The sequence below is a fragment of the Cupressus sempervirens genome, chromosome 4 (genome assembly GCF_028749045.1).
Source record: "Cupressus sempervirens isolate cs-2001-9-10 chromosome 4, ASM2874904v1, whole genome shotgun sequence".
Lineage (NCBI taxonomy): Eukaryota > Viridiplantae > Streptophyta > Pinopsida > Cupressales > Cupressaceae > Cupressus > Cupressus sempervirens.
In genome coordinates this window covers 230,916,469-230,936,545 of record NC_143121.1, presented here as the reverse complement: position 1 = coordinate 230,936,545, position 20,077 = coordinate 230,916,469, and the positions used below count along the sequence as shown (strand labels likewise).

At 36.1% G+C, this 20,077-nt stretch overlaps 2 protein-coding genes across 2 annotated transcripts; one reads left to right on the top strand and one right to left on the bottom strand.

Moving 5' to 3' along the window:
- Nucleotides 1-5,130: 5,130 nt before the first annotated feature.
- Nucleotides 5,131-12,457, bottom strand: LOC149560839 (uncharacterized). The gene is made up of 2 exons (XM_089827700.1): nt 12,343-12,457; nt 5,131-6,590 (listed from the first exon to the last, which is right to left on the bottom strand). Exons 1-2 carry the CDS (start codon nt 12,455-12,457, stop codon nt 5,131-5,133), a joined length of 1,575 nt encoding a protein of 524 aa, XP_089683826.1.
- A 3,252-nt stretch (nt 12,458-15,709) lies between these two features.
- On the top strand, nt 15,710-18,643 carry LOC149560838 (uncharacterized). The gene has a single exon (XM_089827698.1). It carries the CDS (start codon nt 15,710-15,712, stop codon nt 18,641-18,643), a length of 2,934 nt encoding a protein of 977 aa, XP_089683824.1.
- Nucleotides 18,644-20,077: the final 1,434 nt, after the last annotated feature.

Below are 20,077 nucleotides of genomic sequence, written 5' to 3'. Positions count from 1 at the left end.
CCATAGATGCACAAGAAAGACCAAGTGGTAACACCCCCTCACCTACTCCTATGGTAATGTTGACCTACAACACCACTTCACTGAATAGGAAGAGAAAAAAATAAAAGATGTTTCACCAGATATTGAGGGGTAAAAGTACAAAGATGTGTCACCTTTCAGGCTAACTTATCAGAATGACTGAATTTGAGTATTTCTATCTAAAATTAGATGAATTTTTTTTTAAACATATGATCTAGATAAATTCATTCTAGCTAAGTTATAAATGGTCTCACACTTTTCCAATTGGAATCTATTAAATGCATTTTTTTATACTGGTTTGTATCCAATTACTAGAGAAATAAAATTATTTTAGAAAAATGGTGTTTCAATAACGCTTACTATTTTTTATGATTTTTTTTTAATAACATATAAATACCATTTTATAGAGCTTAGAGTCAAGAATATTCTCATGTGGAGTTTATAGTGTTTTAATTAGATATAGTATATTGAAATTAAAAAATTTCACAACCATGTATTTTAACACTCAAGAAGATGTCGATTTTGAGGAAAATTTTTTAAAAAATATATGACGTTCTAGAAGAGAGAGTCTTCTTCTGTAATGTACAATTTTTCTCTTGGCTAAAATAAATTGGTTTTGAAAAATGTGGTGGGAGATGAAAACTATCGATTTTAGGTGAGTTGAAATTTAAATCCTTATAAAAGAGAATATATAGTTCTAAAGCCAATTTTTATTTTTGATTGTTCTAGATATATATATTATCTATAACATATTATGAGATCAAAAGGAAATAAGTTTATTTGCATATAGTTTTGTGGTGGGAACTAGACCACTAATTTTAAGCATTTTTTAGCACCTAAAAGATTATCTATAAAAGTTAGGAAAATATATCAATTCTTATTCTAAATAATTATTAAAAATTATAATGCTAAAATTAACCCATTTCTACACATTTCATTAGTTTACTTTATTTCAAAATTCAAAATAATAATACCAATTTTACGTCATTGAAGGTGTTCTTATACTTTTGTTAGCCTTTTCCTTTACAAAAGGGTGGCATAGGTTTGTGCTTTTACCCTATTAGTATGGATGAAATCATTAAGATGCCATAATTTGATCTATCAAATCTCACCTTGCAACAAATTTTTTTGCTACAAGAAGTTTTGAACAAGAAAAAGAGATGTAAGAAGAACTATGAAAAGAGAAAAAACAAAAATAGACATTACAAGATGTAAAGCATATTTTTGTTGATGCTTTTGACATACAAAATTTAGATGAAGAGACACCAATCATTGACCAACTTGTAAATATAAATGATCAAGTAAGTGCTCAAAATTTTGAATCCAATGAGAAGCTAATGGATTTGTTAGCAAGAAGACTTGAAACCAAGGTTGTAGACAAAGTTCCATAACTATTCTTGAGTTGAAAGTGTTATTGCAAGAGAAAGCACAAATTATGATGGAACTTATACAAAAAGTACAAAATGTGTAGACAATTTTGTCAAATGTGCCAAGGTTTATAAATAATATTTAGACAAGAATAGATAAGAATTGGGTTGAGATGAAGGCATCCAACAATATTATTTCAAAGTCGGTAGGATCTAGCATTGATCACTACACTACTCTACTAAATGCTCAAGGCACATTGGTCAAGCTTTAGGTAGTTGACAGCACCATGAGATCCAAATTGATCTCAATTCAACCAATGATAATACCTCATTTGGAGGTCATGCAAAGAGCACTAAAGACAACCCAAGATATTATTAGAGAAGATTATAACTTATTAGTGGCTAAGAGTTTAATTGATTTTGATTGTGCAAATTGTGATTGCATCAGAACAAAAATGTATAAACATATAAATAGAATCAAGATGAGAAATTACTGAATGGAATCCTAAACATGATTTCATCCAATAAGATATGAAAATAGATGTTGTCATTATAGTGTGTTCAATCAAAGCAAAAAAATGAAAAAAATGTCACATGTTTGTATCCTTTTATGCTTACATCTCAAATTCTTAAGGGTAAAAGCACAGATCTGTGTCACCGTTTATGATACCAAAACCTATTTTGATCAAATCTCATTTCTCTATCAAAACTCAATTTTTTTCAAAAACTAAAAATACCCTTTTATAGATCTCGGATTCAATATCATCATTATATAATTTTTTTAGTGTTTTGATTAGTTATAATATGTTATAATTTTAAAATATTATAAGTTAATATTTCAATATTTCAGAAGATGCTCCCTCAAAAAAGGAAAAAGAAATAGTAAATCATATCAAAAAAATTTTAAAAATTATATTTATCTCTAGGGGAGAGAATCCTCTTCATGAATATGTAATTTTTTTTCAAGAAGGTATAGATTTGATAAGGAAGTTTTGATGGGAGGAAAAAACTATTGGATTTTGATAAGGTCAAACTTGAGTCCTTATAACAAAGAAAAAATATATATATATATATAATAATTATTTATTTATTTTTTTACTAGCTATACATGTCATCTATAAGATATTTCAAATCTGAACAAAAAAAAGATGATTTGCGTATACTTGTTTGATGGGAACTACATCCTATATTTTTTACAGTTAAAAAGGGGACTTCAAAATAAAATAAAATGAATAAATTCTTATTCAAAAAAATTATAAAAAGTATAGCCATAAAATTCATCCAATTCTACACATTTCATCAGTTTACATAATCTTCATATTTTAAATAGAAGTACCATTTTTTTGGTCATTAATGTTGAACTATCATATTCTAATATCTCATTTCTTTATAAAAGGTGACACAGGTTTGTGCTTTTACCCTTAAACAAAAATACACAAACATAGAGAAGCCATATTCTAATATTAAAGTGCACATCAACAAACATGCATTTAATAAATTATCTACTTCATCACATGTGTTTAATCTTCGACTTCCATTGTAAATATCCTTTTTTATTGAAAATGGTGACTTATTAGGATAATGAATGTTAGTGTCCATAGTCTTAATTTAAAATACACATCTTATTGTACAAGTTATTCATCGGAATTCAAAATGCATATCTTATTGTACATGTTGTCCATAGGAATTTAAAATGTATATCTTACCCAATTATTGTCTTACATTTGTGAGTAATACCTTAAAACACATAGCTTATACGTCGGTTGTTGAGTATCCCTATTCCATTGCATAATATATATGAATATTTTGAAATATATGGTAGTCCTTTAGAATAAATAGGTGTTGGATCAATCTTATTAATCCAACTAGAATGGAATGCAAACCATTTTTTTTAATACCATTATATTCATTAGGTTTCTATAGGGTCTACTTCCATTGTAAGCTTATGCATCTCAATGTAGTTATCAATCTAACTGGAATGGAATGTAAACCATTTCTTTTTTCTTATACAATTACATTTTTTGGGTTCCTGCAGGATTTTTTTTTGTTACATAAGCTTATGCCTCGTGGTGTAATTAAAGTGTGATGTTTGATTGGAAGAGGTATATAGAATATAGGATAAATAATACATTGAATCAATGTAAATTTATTTGGGAAAATGATTTACTATTCGATAAGTGAAAGTAAACATATCGAACTTCAATGCATATGTGCATAACAACACGAATGTATGAATGTTTATAAATTCTAGAGTAAGTTGTCTACATGATTAGGGTCTAATGACCACATGAACTTGGTAGGAAAAATAATTAATTATCTTATAGACGAATTTAAAAAAGAAATAATGATGATAACCCATATGACTTAAAACTATACTTATTGCCTAAAATACATTACAAAATCAAATGGAGGTCAAAGATCTTGCCTAGAACCTATGATTAATTAAATATCATCTTAACCTATGATTAATCTTAGACAATGTTCTATTTTCTTTATTAGGATTTCTTATAACTAATTTGTTTGCATTATTGAAATTTCTTATAACTAATTTTTGTTTTGATATGAAAGATATAGATTATCTCAAAGCGTAATAAACCATCAAATCAATGTATTTTTTACAAAAAGGTCTATTCATCGAAAATGTATTTTTTACAACAATGAATCAATACAATTTAGTACATTTTGAATACTTTTGTAATATATAAAAGTGTGAATAAAATTATATTTCTATTTATATTTATTAGCCCAAAGTAGAAATGTAATAACTTTCTTACATATCACAACACATTCTAGATATTATGTTTATATTATAATTAAATACTTTAATGTTTAAATAAATAATATATTAAATTTTAATATATATAATTATCTAAAATTAGAAATATTTATAGAAAAATCATTAGATTTACACTACTCCTAAATAAATCTAATAATAAATCAAACTTAAACACAATAGCAAATGACATTAGAATTAAGAAATCATTCAGCAACTATTTAAAGTACACAAAGTATAAAGTTAAAAATAGAATCTGTTACAGAGAAATTAATAAAAAATTTGATTATTCATAATTTGTATAGATTATAGAAAATCAACATAATAGCAGATCATGAAGATCAAATGCTGAAATTTTTGGAAAACTCCATGCTGTTTTCGATTTTTTTAAATTGGTCAATTGTAAAGAGGATAGCCTCATCCAATAACATTTAAAATAAGAAACCATTAAACAACTATTTAGAAGTACATGCCTAGAGGCTGAAAGAAGCTTGAGATTCAAAATGGAATCAACTACAGATACATTGATAAAATCTCAGGGTTATTCTGAGCAGTTTATAGAAAATCATTAGACTAAACCAATTCCATACATTCAACTTGAACACTAGAAAATGGCATTGAAAATAAGAAACCATCCAACCCATACAGGCTGAACAGAATCAGCTACGGATACATTAGTAAAAACACTAATTATTCATAATTTGAGAAGTATCTTCGTCTTACCTCCTCAGCTCTTCGTCTTTGGCTCCACTTTACCAATGGCAAATGATGACAGCCACAATTACAGCAGTAATCCACCCAATTTCCAGGTGGGAGTGGCAATTGTACGCGTAATTATATATTTGAGGAATGAAGCACGGAGCAGTAATCCCAACGTAGTAAAACTTCCTCAGAGATTTTCCATTATATTTCAATAGAGAAATCAAATAAACTTGAGGAAGAGCCAAATTTGTTTCCAGCAGTATGGCAGCTTTAAGCATTTCCATCACAAATTTCAATAACAAAAACAATGTCGTTTGTAACTCTGCACTTGAGCAGCCCCATTTTTTCGCTTGGTATTTTGGGGAAGCGAAGACAATATTGCCAAATGGTGTGGCAAAGTCTGATTGTGAAGGTAAATGCGAGAAAAAGCATGGCATTGTTTAAGATATCAAACAGGGGAGGAGGGTTTTTTTTTTCAGGTAGACATGTATACTGTTGTTCTTGATAAGAGGGATCTGAACTTTTAAAGTAGAAGTAATCAATCCCACCTATAAGAGAAATACCAAAACTGAAAGCTTGAATGCCCACCATTACAGGCGAAGTGTATATACCTGCCTCTACGTTGTGCCTTACATGGACCAATTGCCTCGCTATACAGGCACTTGCAAAGAAGAGACACAAAATCTTTAGTACTGACTCAAAAATTATAGGAGGAATCAGCTCTACTGTCTCTCCAATGTAGAAAATTTGTGCGGTGTGAAACTCCACTGGTTTGAAATGGAGCGGATCGCCCTCTCTTCTTCTGCTTCTCATTGACGCCTTCACAGATCGATCTATGAAAAGCCTGAAATTGCTTGGTGGGTATTGCAATTTCAGTTCAATTTGACAATCCAAGCCGTCTTCTATGTCACTGCTAGTACTGCTATGAAGAAGTTCAGTCTGGTCTCGAATATCACGGCAGCCTACAAGATCCATCTTGCCCCTTTGCGGGTCATAGACACCCTCAACTGAAAGCTTGAACAGGGCAGGAAAAATCCCCTGCAATTTGAGCTGCACTGCCATTTTGAGTAATGGCCTTTCAACTTGAGAGGTATTGTCTTGCTTCAAGAGGCAAGATTGCCTTCCATAGTTGTAGCTTTCTGATGTATCTGATAGATCCATCCACACAAAGTTCTCAATGGCTATGATATCCAGATTCATCATAGTTTTTGAGTTTATTCCACTGCAAGCTATGGCCGAATGCAATGAAACATCTCTGCCTAAGATATAAAAACTATTCCTCGATTGTCCTTCTGTCTTCCAAGGATACTTGAATAGATGCAACCATACCAGATCAGACATACTTTCTGTGAACATTTTTCTCTCCAGTAGTGATGCTGCAATTGTATTGTTGGTGTAGCCGTATGACATTTTGTCATCAAAATCATAAGGTAGAGATATGAGAGGTTGTATTGGGTGCTCAAAGGAGAGAGGATAAAATGCCTTGGAGGAATCACTGTGAATGCTAGAAATAGAACCCAGTACCACGTTGCGCTGCTTGAGTGAAAGAGATCTTGGAAAGTAGAGAGAAACTATCAACTCACAAGCAGGGGAAGGGTTAAGGGTGGTAGATTCAAGGCATCCCACCATACAAATCTTACCAGGGGATGCTTTGCTCCATGTTCCTTGAATCCAAATATTGTTCTGATTCTCCCTGACTGATCCAACACTGCTCCTGCTACTTGCTCCTCCTGTAGGCACAACACGAATGATAGCATTGATATTAAAACCAAGATCTGGGCTCTACCCAAAGCATTCAAACCTTTGAATAAGAATTGTAGAGTTGTTGAGGCCCCCTTGATTCGAGAAAGGACCAAGCCTGTTAATTATTGTTAGTTGGACAGTTGTTATTTTTGACCCGAAAATAGCAGTAGTATTTATGGGTAGCTTGGACAGCTGTTCGTCCTTATCTATGAATAGCAGTAGTATTTATGGGTGGTTTGGACAGCTGTTTGTCCACTTGTGAATTAGTAAATGGTTATTATTTACTAATTTTAGAGATTCCCTTTTGGACTCCTTGCAACCAATTCTATTGTTGGTTGTCGAGTTGTCTTAATCTCAACCGTCGATTGTAAATCAATGTCGGGCATTGGGTTACCAAGAGTAGTATAAAAAGGGGTCATTGGGTCATTTGGAAGAAGAAGTTTTGGAGAAACATTTGCAGTGTTAGTAAACAGTCTTGCAGTGTTAGCAAGGGCGCAGTGTTAGCGTGGGGATAGCAATGGGGAATATTAGCGAGAGAAATTAGGAGGTTGTCGGAGTTCTGCCAGTGAAAGGCAAGGAATTTTGTATCTCTTGATTTGTTGAAGTTTAATATAATTCCTCATCTGTAGAACTGGTTTTCCCTTAGGGGTTTTTCCAGGGACAATTTCTCCAAAAATATTGTGTTCATTGTGTTGCGCATTTCTTTCCGTATTTTATAAGTGAAGTTGCAGTTGTGTTATTTTTCGATATTAGCTGGGAATTTATTTTCAACAATTTAATAATCGTTTATGATAGGAGATTAATAATTAGTGACTGCAATAGTTGATTTTTCACATGGTATCGGAGCATTGTTAAGGGTAGAAGAGTTTTTCCCTAGGAAAGAAATTTTGATCTCTTTAGATTTATTATTACTTTAAACCCTTGAGATGGCTTCAGCTGGTTTGAGAGATCAGGATAGGTTGGATGGTGCCTCAAATTTTGGTGTCTGGAAGGCCATAATTTCTTTATTGTTGGAAGAGAATGGTATCAAGGATTATGCTACCAGTGATGTACCTATACCAACAGATGCAACACTACTTGCAGCATATAGGAAGGATGATGCCAAAGCGAGGAGGATTATCCTTGATGGTGTCAATGATCATATTGTTCCACATATCTCGGAGCTAGATACAACAAAGAAGATGTGGGATGCCATTCTAAATCTGTGCTAGAATGCTACCACCAACAAGAAGTTGATTGTCAGAGAGAAGCTAAAGAATACCTGGATGAATCAAGGAGAAGACGTCACAAGTTACCTCACCAGGCCCAGACTTGTCAAGGATGAGTTAGCAACTGTTGGAGATAGCCCTAGTGATGATGAGCTAGTGAGAATAGTCCTAAATGGGTTTACTAAACAATGGAGTGTCTTTGTTCAAGTTGTCAGTGGACGAGATACTTTACCGAGTTGGGATCGACTATGGACTAATTTCACTCAGGAGGAGTTTAGACTAAGTCTTGTCAATGGGGCCAATAAGATTCAAAAAAATGAGGTGGAACAAGAAAATGTTGCCCTAGCGGGTAAAGGGAAAGCAAAGAAGGGATCTAGCAAAGGATTAGATTCACAAAGTGAAAAGAAGAAGAAAGACCTTTCTAAGGTCAAATGCTTTGGATGTCATGAGTTTGGCCACTATGTCAGTGATTGCCTAGAGAGGAAGAAGGGTAAGAAGCAGGTGGCAACTTCAGCAAGTGCAAAAGAACTCTCCAGTAGAATGGAAGATGAGTTTGCACTCATAGCTTGTATGGTTAGCTCAACCTCACAGTGTGTTTGGTATATAGATAGTAGGGCATCATTTCATATGACAAGAGCTAGAGAGTACTTCTCCAGTTACAAGGAAGAGGACACCAACATCTAGATTTCTATGGGAAACTTGTCCAAACTCAACCCTGTTGGGAAAGGGACTGTTCAATTTTAGAGGGAGAATGGAAAGATAATTCCACTTCATGATGTGTTATATGTGCCAGGCTTAGGTATGAATTTGATTTCTATATTTGTTCTTCAGGATAGGGGGTATAATGTACTCTTTAGAGGGACACATGTGTTGATTAAGCACAAGGATTGGAAATCACTCATAACTATTGGAGTTAGGAGTGGTCACCTTTATAGATTGCAGTTTGATACTCCTAAGGCACTTATGAGCAACAGTAATCCTAGAGATCTTGGAGAGCTATGGATAGGAGAATGGGCCATATTCATCATGGAGCACTTAGATTGCTTCGTGAGACCGTGACAGGTGTTCCAGAGCTGAGCACAGAGCATTACGATGTATGTAAGGGATGTGTGTTGGGGAAGTTTATGAAAGCATCTTTTCCAAGGAGTGACACCAGATCTAAGGGTGTTCTTGATCTAGTACATTTAGATGTTTATGGAACAATGTCGACGAAATCTCTCAGAGGATATGAGTACTATGTTACTTTTATTGATGATTTCTCTAGAAAGACCTAGATATACTTCTTGAAGACTAAGGATGAGGTTTTCAGTTGATTCCAAGAGTTCAAGGCTCTTGTGGAGAACTCGACAGGAAAGAAGATAAAGGTTCTTCGGTCAGACAATGGAGGCGAGTACAAAGGAAATGTCTTCCAGGAGTTCTGCACCAGAGAAGGAATCAAGAGAGAATGGACTGTTCCTTACAATCCACAGTAGAATGGAGTTGCTGAGAGGAAGAACCATTCTATATTGGAGGCAGCAAGAGCTATGTTACATGACCAGGACATGCCCCGTTACTTGTGGGCAGAGGCGTGTAATACAACAGTCTACATTCAGAATAGAGTTCCACACAAGGTGCTAGGGAAGATGACACCAGAGGAGGCTTTCACAGGGAAGAAGCCAGATGTTAGTCACTTCAGGATATTCGAGAGTTTGGCATATTGTCATATTCCTGGAGACACACGTACAAAGTTAGATCAGACTACAGAGAGGGGGTACTTTGTTGGGTACAGTGAGACCTCAAAGGCATATAGGATTTTCATTCCAGGGACTAAAAAATTTATTTTCAGACAGGATGTCAAGTTCATGGAGGACAAGGCATTCAGGAGATCCAGAGATTTTCTAGTAGATGATCAGAGTGAGCAGCCAACAGAAGCTCCAAGACCAAGTCAAGGGCAGCAAAGCTCAAGTACGATTATCGGTACGAGTGTAGACTTAGTTAGTGAAGATTCATAGAGTATGGAGCAATAGGTTCAGTAGGAAATGCATCTAGAAGACTTAGAGGTTAACATTTCATCCTCTACAGTTGGCAGCAGGAACCATCTGGTTCCAGATACACAAAGGGATACTCAGGAGTTTGTGGGAGCTCCTAGGAAGAGTACTAGACAGCGAAGACAACCAGCCAAGTTCAATGACTATGTGGCATTAGTTAGTTAGTTGGTAGATAGTGAGCCTTCTAGCTATCAGGAAGCTGCAGAACATCAGGTAGGGCAAGATGCTATGGTTGAAGAATAATCTTCAATAATGCAGAATGATGTGTGGGCGGTAGTACCTAGACCAATAGATAGGGTTGTAGTTGGATCATCCTAGATTTATAAGATAAAGCACGGTGCAGATGGTAGCATCGAGAAATACAAGGCTAGGTTCGTGGAAAAGGGGTTCTCTTAGAAGGAGGGAATAGACTATGAGGAGACATTTGCTCCAGTTGCCAGGTATACTTCTATACGAGCTATAATCTCACTTGCAGCACAGATGGGATGGCAAATCCATCAAATGGATGTCAAGACATCATTCCTCAATGGTGAGTTGAAGGAGGAGGTATACATAGAACAATCAGAAGGCTTTGTAGCACACAACAAAGAGACCCACATGTGTAGATTGAATAAAGCATTGTACGGACTCAAGTAGGCTCCTAGAGCGTGGTATGAGCGCATTGATGCATACTTGCAAAAAATGGGCTTTGTGAAGAGTGAAGCAGATGCTAACCTCTACTACGTGATGGTTGGGGGTGAGATTCTCATTCTTGTTCTTTATGTGGACGATCTATTTCTTACAGGTTCACTAGGGCTCATAGTGGATTGCAAGAGGAACCTTGCAGAAGAGTTCGAGATGAAGGATTTAGGACTTATGCACTACTTTCTAGGCATGGAAGTGTGGCAGACAGATGGGGAGATTTTCCTTGGTCAAGAGAAATATTGGATTAAAATCTTGAAGAAATTCAGGATGGAGGATTGCAAAGCCATGTCTACACCCATGATCACGAATTGGAGGATGGTAGATACATCTAAGGAGAAAGATGTGGATTCCACTTTATATAGATAGTTGATTGGTTCGCTTATGTATTTGGTCAACACTAGACCAGATATAGCATTTGCAGTAAACTCTCTTAGTCAGTTCATGGTTGAACCAAAGAGAATGCATTGGATAGTGGCTAATCATGTGCTACGTTACTTGCGTGGTACAGTCGAGTATGGGATCAGATATGTTTGAGGTGAAGGTATCAGGTTGATAGGCTATACCGATGCAGATTGGGCAGGAAGTAAAATAGACAAAAAGAGCACTTCAGGGTGTTGTTTCAGCTTGGGATTAGGAATTGTATCTTGGTTTAGCAGGAAACAGAAGTCTGTGGCTCTAAGTTCAGCAGAAGCAGAATACATAGCAGCTAGCATGGCGACATGTGAAGCTATATGGCTTCGGAAGTTGTTAGTAGCTTTGTTTGGTCAGAAGGTTGAGACTACTGTGATACATTGTGACAATCAGAGTTGCATCAAGTTGTCTGAGAATCCAGTGTTTCATGATAGGTCTAAACATATAGATATCAGATATCACTTCATCAGAGATTGTGTACAAAGGGGAGTTGTTCGACTACAATACATACCTACAGATGAGCAGGTAGCAGACATTCTAACGAAGGCTTTGGGAAAGGCCAAATTTATCTTCTTCAGAGATAAGATGGGTGTCATGCAGAACAACTTCCTCGCTAAGAGGGAGTGTTAATTATTATTAGTTGGACAGCTATTATTTCTGACCTGGAAATAGCAGTAGTATTTATGGGTAGCTTGGACAATTGTTCGTCCTTATCTATGAATAGCAGTAGTATTTATGGGTGGTTTGGACAGCTATTTGTCCACTTGCCAAGAATTAGTAAATGGTTATTATTTACTAATTTTAGAGATTCCCTTTTGGACGCCTTGCAACCAATTCTATTGTTGGCTGTCGAGTTGTCTTAATCTCAACCGTCGATTGTAAATCAATCTTGGGCATTGGGTTACCAACAAGAGTAGTATAAAAAAAGGGTCATTGGGTCATTTGGAAGAAGAAGTTTTGGAGAAATGTTTGCAGTGTTAGCAAACAGTCTTGCAGTTTTAGCAAGGGTGCAGTGTTAGCATGGGGATAGAAGTGGGGAATATCAGCGGGAGAAATTAGGAGGTTGTCGAAGTTCTGCCAGTGAGAGGCAAGGAATTTTGTATCTCTTGATTTGCTGAAGTTTAATATAATTCCTCATCTGTAGAACTGGTTTTCCTTTAGGGGTTTTTCCAAGGACAATTTGTCCGAAAATATTGTGTTCATTGTGTTGCACATTTGTTTCCGTATTTTATAAGTGAAGTTGCAGTTGTGTTATTTTTCAATATTAGCTGGGAATTTATTTTCAACAGTTTAATAATCGTTTATGATAGGAGATTAATAATCAATGACTGCAATAATTGATTTTTCACAAAGCCAATTGCAATACTCTATTGGGCCTTTGCATTGCCAATTTGGAATTCCCTCCAAACTCCGATGAACCAATAATGACCTTAAGAAATCGCACTGTTCATTTTTTCCCTGATACAACTCCAGATCTGTGAACTTTTTCTTGTGGAACTGTGCATTACAAGCGCTTTCCACCATGTACTCGATAATGAATTTGTAAGGCGACGAGTAATTGAGTAGAAAGGCGATGTCAAGAGGATCAAAGAACATTGGATGATCTGAAGCACGCAAGCTTGCCAATCGCACAACAATCTTTCTGGTTGTCAGCCCATCGCTTGGCGGAATTCACATGCGAAGTAGAATTTTGTCATCATGATCTTTTAGTGAATTAGGCGCCAACCATTTGGAGCGAGAAGAAGCATTGAAATGCCGCAGGGGTACCTTCTATCACCCCAACAAACACAGATTTTGTTCATTGCCATTTGTTTCTGTGGAAATTCCTTGGAAACTAATGCAGAGTTGAGTTACACCTCGCCGATTTCCACAGACTAATTTCTAGACATTGCTATTGAATAGACTTCTTTTGCTATTGGATATGTGGAAGCACAGGGATGCGGTAAAACTCGCAACTTCAGAAATTTGGAAGCAGAGGAAATTGGGTTAAAGAAGCCAATTTCAAAACATTTTCCTCGTCATGTTGATCATGGGAATGTGTTAGTAATGGTAAAAGAGGCGCAGCGCCCTTCTCCTGCTCCCATTGTCCAGAGAGCAGACGAGTGAATTCATTTGGAGGATGAAAGAGCCAAGTGCCATCATGCTTCGAGCAGGGAGCTGCCTCTCTTGCAAAAGATGAACACTGCTCCTCAACAACTTGTGAAAAATGATGAGCTGCCTCTGCAAACAGTGAACACTGGGAAAGACTATCATTTTTGAGCAGCAGGCAAGCTGCAGCGATGATTATGATGACGCCCATCACTCGGCCACATCGAAAATTCTTGAGCTTCATTTTCTTCAACCTGAGTGCACTGTGTGATACATCTTGCTTGCCAACGGGTTTTAATCTCTCTATAATTTCTTGTTCATCCTGCCAAGGATTTGACAGAATAAAACGACTGGGTTACTTGAGTTATCCGCCATAGTTGTCAAATAATATATTAAACAGGTTAAGAAATTTTTAGTAGATAAAAACAGAAGAGCATATTGTCAAGACAATCTCTGCCAGTGGGTTTCGCATGTGAGATTGAAATTTTTTGTTGGTTTGCTAACAAACGTGTAATCTACGAAATAATTTAATACATGGACTCGTTTGAACATACAGAGCATGGCATGTCTGTCGAAAGTAGCAGGGTATGGCATGAACATACAGAGCATGGCATGTACTTGAGTTTCGCAAGTAAGATTGAAATATTTTGCGAGTTTTCTAACAGACGTGAAATCTATGAAATAATTTGATACACGGACTCATTTGAACATGGCATTTCCATCGAAAGCGGCGGGGTATTCCAGTACCATATTCCGAAGACATTATTTATTTTGAAATTTAGTCAACTCTTCTGCCAGAAAAAGAGTACGGTCTAATGAATCAGCTCTGTGGCCCGTGTAGCTTTTTATATTGGGGAGTACAAATCGATCAAACTATATTCTTGGGTTCGAAATTTTAATTTTAATCTAGAGAGCTTGAATCTGTACAATTATTTATTGACTTTTAAGGAAGCTGAAGAATTTGGATGTGTAAGAATATTTATAATTTTTTAGTATAATATCTTTTTAATTTTTCAACTGGTTGATAGGTTTTTTTGTTTTTTTTTCGATTGCTTGCAATGGGAAATTGTCTAATTAAAGAAAAAATCAAGAAAAAGTAATTGTTGGAAAATAATTTTCATGCCTGAAAGTTTATTATTTTTCTATCAAGCAGGAATTTTAGAATAATGTAGTTGTTTCTTTTCTCAAATCCTTGTTATGTTCAACTCTGACAATAATAGATGTTTCTTCTTTACTTCCACTACATCATGATTGTTGTTACGAACCAATTTCTTCAACAACAAATGATACTTTGATTCAATAAAAAATTATTAAATTATGTTCTTATAAAATATCAATAAATAACTATAAGATTGAAAGAAAAAAAAAATATTCTTAAAATTTAATAGTTGAAGGATTGTAGAATTTATGATACTCATGATAGGTTATTTCCCATCAAATTCAACTTTTACTTGTTGAAGAAATAGCATTCATATAGACATTAACTTCAAATCTCATCATTTTTACATGCTAGCCAAAGGATGTCAAATTTAGAAGTAGTAATAGTTAAAGACTACAAAACATATGTCAAATTTAAACCTAAAATTTTGAAGAAACTATCGCTTGAATGCCAAATTTAACTTCATTAAACTAAACAAGGCCATCACATGAACATCAAATTCAAACAATAAAATTGTGGTGACATTCATACAGACATTATATTCATAAAGTATAGAACAGTGGTAACACCAGTGGTAACAAGTATTCAGACATCAAATTTAAATGGTAGAAAGCAATGATGACAATCATAAGAACACCAAATTTAAAAAGTTCTTCTGGAAACAATCATATGAATATCAAATTTATAGGGAACTTTGGTAACCTAATTGGCTACTTTCTTCCAAATCCTCATGAAGAGGAACCCTGCCCCTGGATGTCACACTAGAGCAATTGTGGAATCGTGGTCCGAACTATATTTTTAAATTTATTCATTAAACACTACAATTTTTTCGTATTTTTTCAATTAATAAATAATGGATGATTGTCCAATCAGAATGTTTTAATCGGCTGCAAAGATGGCTCCTGCTGAAGAGATGTTGATCCCATCGTGTAAAGGATCACCGATATTAGAAGTTGTTTAATAATATAATAACATTAATTTAGACGTAATTTGGAAGTATTCTTTGGTCAACTGAAAACCTACATGGACCACACAGGCCTTTCTAATAATACATCACTCTTATTTAAAAGAGTTGACTCTATTTATTTTAATCGACTGGGAGGTAACTCAGCCAGACATGAAACCTGCCAGTTACCAACCAGCTATTGCCACGACATTGACTTCATTTGCAAATAAATAATATCACCAGAAGCCGTTTCGAATGGAAATGTCGTTATCCCGTTTCTCTCAATCTGATGAAGTTATTTTCCATCCTCGATTTCCTATTTGAAAAGCAATAGTTTAAATCAGTCCTGGTGGACTGGTACAATGTATCCTAACTTCTTTTATCAAGATTATTGCTTTTACACTGATTAAAAACTATCATACTGTAAAGTTTATTATTTGTCCCTAATGGTTAAAAATTAAAATAATGCAGGCGTTTCTTCTGTCAAATCCTTGGCTTGTTCAGCAAGAAATTGAGCCATTATAGGCAGTTCCATTGTTCATCCGCTGCGTTGACTCCATTTGCTCTTTGAGATTTTCACAGAATGAAGATGAAAAATCATTGGATTTGGCAGGCTCTGGTGATGGGATTCATTCTCATCTTGGGAGTGACTCGACTGCTTTTGGAAAATGTCAGCCATTCCCATATCGCACCTTCTGTGGGCGAACCGAAGATCCAACGTGAGATATTCTTTGCAACAACTTTCGATCGTTTTGCAGAAGTTGAGGACCACTGTGCATCTGTTGGGTTTCCACGCGGTCCGCTTGATGGTCGCTGGTGGATTCCACGAGAGCTCTCCCTTCCATTCTCTGGAGAATGGAACCAACACAAGGGATCTGCATCCCTTTTTCCTTTACATGGCCAAATTTTCAAAGTAGCTCTTTTAGATCTAAATACCCACAACTCAAATCCCCAGCCTGACCTCAAAACGAAAGTTGCAAATCTCAGCGCATCCCTATGCTTGCGCATATTCACAAATGAAAGCAGCGTTGTCAATGATGATGAGGCCTGGACAGGCTTTGAAAATGATCAGGTCATGGGAAGAAGTGAACTTTGCATTAGCTTACAAGGAATTTACGCAGAGTCAAATAGTGGTGATCACAAGCTGTGTATGTTGGGTCAATCAAAGAGGCCCCTGCAACAGATCAATGCTTCTGCTCGCTCCGAGTGGTCGGCGCCTCCGCTGGCTGAGGATGATAAATTTCTACTTCGCCTGCAGATTCCCCGAACCATTGGCCTAACTGCTGGAAACCTTGTTGGCCGATTGACAAGCTTCCGTGCTTCAGATGATCCCCTCTTCTTTGATCCCGTTGAGGTCAGCTTTCCACTGGATTACTCGCCGCCCTACAAGTTCATTACAGATAGCATGGTGGAAGGAGCCTATAGTGCAGAGGTTGATGAGAAATTAAAGTTCACCGACCTTGAATTGTACGAGGGGAAATATCGGTGCTGCGAATTGATAAGGTCGTTAATCGAGTATTGGACTTTGGAGATAATCCCTAATTGGGAATGCAAGGGCCTGGTAGACTATTGTAATAAGATTGGTCCTTTCTCCAATCAAGGGGGCTTCAGCAACTCCGAGATTTTTATTCAAAGATTTGAATGCTTTGAATTCGCTTATGATTCAGATTTCAATATCAGTGCTGCTATTGGTGTTCGGCCTGCAGGAGAACACAACACTGAGAGTTCTGTATCAGGATCTGTCCAAGAGAGGCAAAACACCATGATGATCAAAGGAACATGGAAAAAAATCTCCCCTGGTAAGATTTGTTTGGTGGGATGCCTTGCATCTACCCTTTCCCCTGCCCCTTCTTGTGATTTTCTAGTTTGTCTCTACATTCCAAGATCTCTTTCTCTCAAGCAGCGCAATATGGTAGTGGGTTTTATTTCTAGCATTCACGGAGAATCCTCTGAGTCATTTTATCCTCTCTCTTTTGAGCACCCAATACAACCTCGTATATCTCTGCCTTATGGTCTCTATAGTGAAATGTCATACCGCTACGCCAATCATAGCATTGCAGAATCTGTCTTGGAGAGAAAAAATGTAGAGACAATTGCTGATATGATAAGGATGCATTTATTGCGATATCCCTGGAAAAAAGTAGGATACGCAAGGAACGTCTTTTATATCTTAGGCAGAGATCTCTCATTGCATTCAACCATCGCTTCCGCTGAGCTAAACTCAAAAGCTATGATGAATTTGGATATCATAGCGATTGAGAACTTTGTGGGGATGGATATGTCTGAGACATCGTATGGTTTCAACTATGGAAGCCAATATTGCTTCTTGGAGGAAGACCAAACCTCTCAAGAGAAAAGACCGTTGCTCAAAGTGGCAGCACAGCTAAAATTGCAGGGGATTGTTCTTCCCCTGTTCAAGCTATCAGTTGAGGGTGTGTATAATCCGCAAACGGGCAAGATGAATCTTGTAGGCTGCCGTGACGTTCGGGCTCTGACAAAAAATCTTCAGAGAAATACTACCATTCATGTACAAGATGGTCTGGATTGTGAAATTGAACTGAAATTACAATATCCACCAAAAAATTTCAGGCTTTTGATAGATCGGTCAGTGAAAGTGTCAATCAGAAGCAACAGAATAGAGAGCGATCCGCTCCATTTCAAACCAATGGAGTTCCATACAGCACCAATTTCCTACATTGGAGAGACAGAAGAGGTGATTCCTGCCAGAATTTTGGAGCCAGTGCTAAAGATTTTGTGTCTGTGCCTTGCAACTATTTCTATAGCGAGTCAATTGGTGTATGTAACGCGCAATGCAGAACCGGCTGCATATATTTCACTTGTAATGGTGGGCATACAAGCTCTTACATTCGCTATTTCTCTCGCAGCTGGGATAGATCACTTCTCTTTTGTAAGCTCAAATCCCGCTTCTAAAAAGAGGCATGATAGCTGCTCAATGGAACAAAAACCTCCTCCCCTGTTTGATATCCTAATCAATGCCATGCTATTGCTTGCATTTACATTCACAGTAAAACTTTTCCAAACTGTTAGGCAATTTCGTCTTCGTCTAAGACAAGTACCCAGCGAAAAATGGGTGCTTCTCTGTTGTGGGTTTATGTACACCATTTGTTTCCTCATTGAGTATTCTGCTGGCATTGCTAAACCCTGCTGTAATGTCGTAGAAGAATTTGGCTCTTCTCCCCATTACTTTGGGGAGACTGCGTGTGTGAAGATGGATTGGAAGGAGGTGGTTAGGCCTTACGTGGTATTGTTTCAGGACTTTTTCTTGCTTCCTCAAGTCGTTTGGATTTCTGAATGGAAATGTAAGGGGAAACATCTGAGGAATTGTTATTACCTAGGGATCACTGCGCTGTGCGTGCTTCCCCAAATATATAGTCATGTCTATGATCGCTATTCCCAGCAAGGAAATATCAGATTTGGGTCGATTTCCGCCCTGGTTTTGGCTGCCGTCATTTACCTCCGTCAATGTGGATCTAAATATGAAGAAATGAGGAAGTGAAATGAATGTAACTTTCAAATCATGAATAATCAAATTTTCCATTGGTGACTGAAGCTCATTCTATTATGAATGTTCAATATCCTTGTACACAAAAGGCTAATTATTAGTTATAAAGGAGGGAACTAATCCTCCTTCGAGTTGTATTAATTTATTTATGCCAAAAATGCTTATATCTTATAGTTTCTAAGGTTTGATTTTAAAAATCATTGTGATATACAAATTGTGATTTCGTGATTGGTCCATGGATAATTTCTTAGGTTTCTTTATATTTTCCTCACTAGAAAATTAGAAAATTAAAAGGCTGAAATTAAAGGCAATGCTCTAGAATCTTCGCCCTTACTTCAATCTACAATCATTTTCTAGAATAGAAACTTCTTCACTATTTTGTAACTAAAATCTAATCTTCCCCACTTGGCTTAATTGTTGGAGAGATAAGGTTCTTGTTCTCCATCTTCCCTCATTTTCTCACTGCCTAGATTCTCCATGACAAATTCCAAAAAAATTGTTGCATCCTATGAAATCTCTAAAACCGCAGTAAATTAAACTAATTAAGCTTTCTATTGTCATTTTAAGGAAAACAAAAAAAAGAGAGCTTATAGTAGCAATGCTCATGAACACTTATAAAATTGTTTCAGAGGGAATGTATCCAACACCTTAGCCATACCAAATACCAATTACCAACACAGAAAACAATTGGAAGTAGTAGATCATTAATTCTTTCTACACAATGAACCTTTTGCTTAATATGTGCACTTCTTCTCCTCCCTCACTCCTCTTTTTTTTCCTTCTTCCACTTTGCTCATATTTTGATGTTATCATTTAGGCATAGTTAAAAGGGTGATTAGTCTGGTAAACTACATTTCTCACTAATTGCTGGAAATGTTTTTCTCCAAAAGGACTACCTATTTCATCAACTGCTGGAAATTTGTACAGATGGTGTAACTATAAACTCTGGACTGTAACATTTCATATGGTGGTATTTTTTCCTCTTGATTTTTTTTGAGTGGTAGGACACTTCAGCCCTATCGCCCAGTGATTGTTATGAATATTTTATTGATAGCTTTAATCTGTTTACTATTAATTCTTGTGTTTCTATCCAATTAGTCATTTCAATTAGTCAAATTTACGCCTCTTTCTCTCTTGTGGTTTGACACCAACAAAAACTAGGTCATGCCCAACCCTCCACCAAGAATGAACCAATTTCACGTCTTCACTACTTAGATGGTAGCCTTACATATATACAGTTGCAATTAATTATAAAAGGCCTAAGAGAAACCATTATCTTTTCTGAAGTTTTTCAAAAGATTTCACAATGGTACCATCATTAAATATTTTAGGCTTTTTCAATGAGTTGGAGTAGCTGTCAAATTCTCTACAAAAAACTTGGCAACTATGTCAGGCTTCATCATTTAGATATTCTCTACTTTTGATAGC

Excerpts from the sequence above, each read along its gene's own strand:
- LOC149560839 (XM_089827700.1), bottom strand. The coding sequence starts at position 12,457 with ATGGTGGAAAGCGCTTGTAATGCACAGTTCCACAAGAAAAAGTTCACA. Across the intron at positions 6,591-12,342 it reads GTCATTATTGGTTCATCGGA|GAGGAGCAAGTAGCAGGAGC; the intron begins GTTTGGAGGGAA and ends TTGTGCCTACAG.
- LOC149560838 (XM_089827698.1), top strand. The coding sequence starts at position 15,710 with ATGAAGATGAAAAATCATTGGATTTGGCAGGCTCTGGTGATGGGATTC.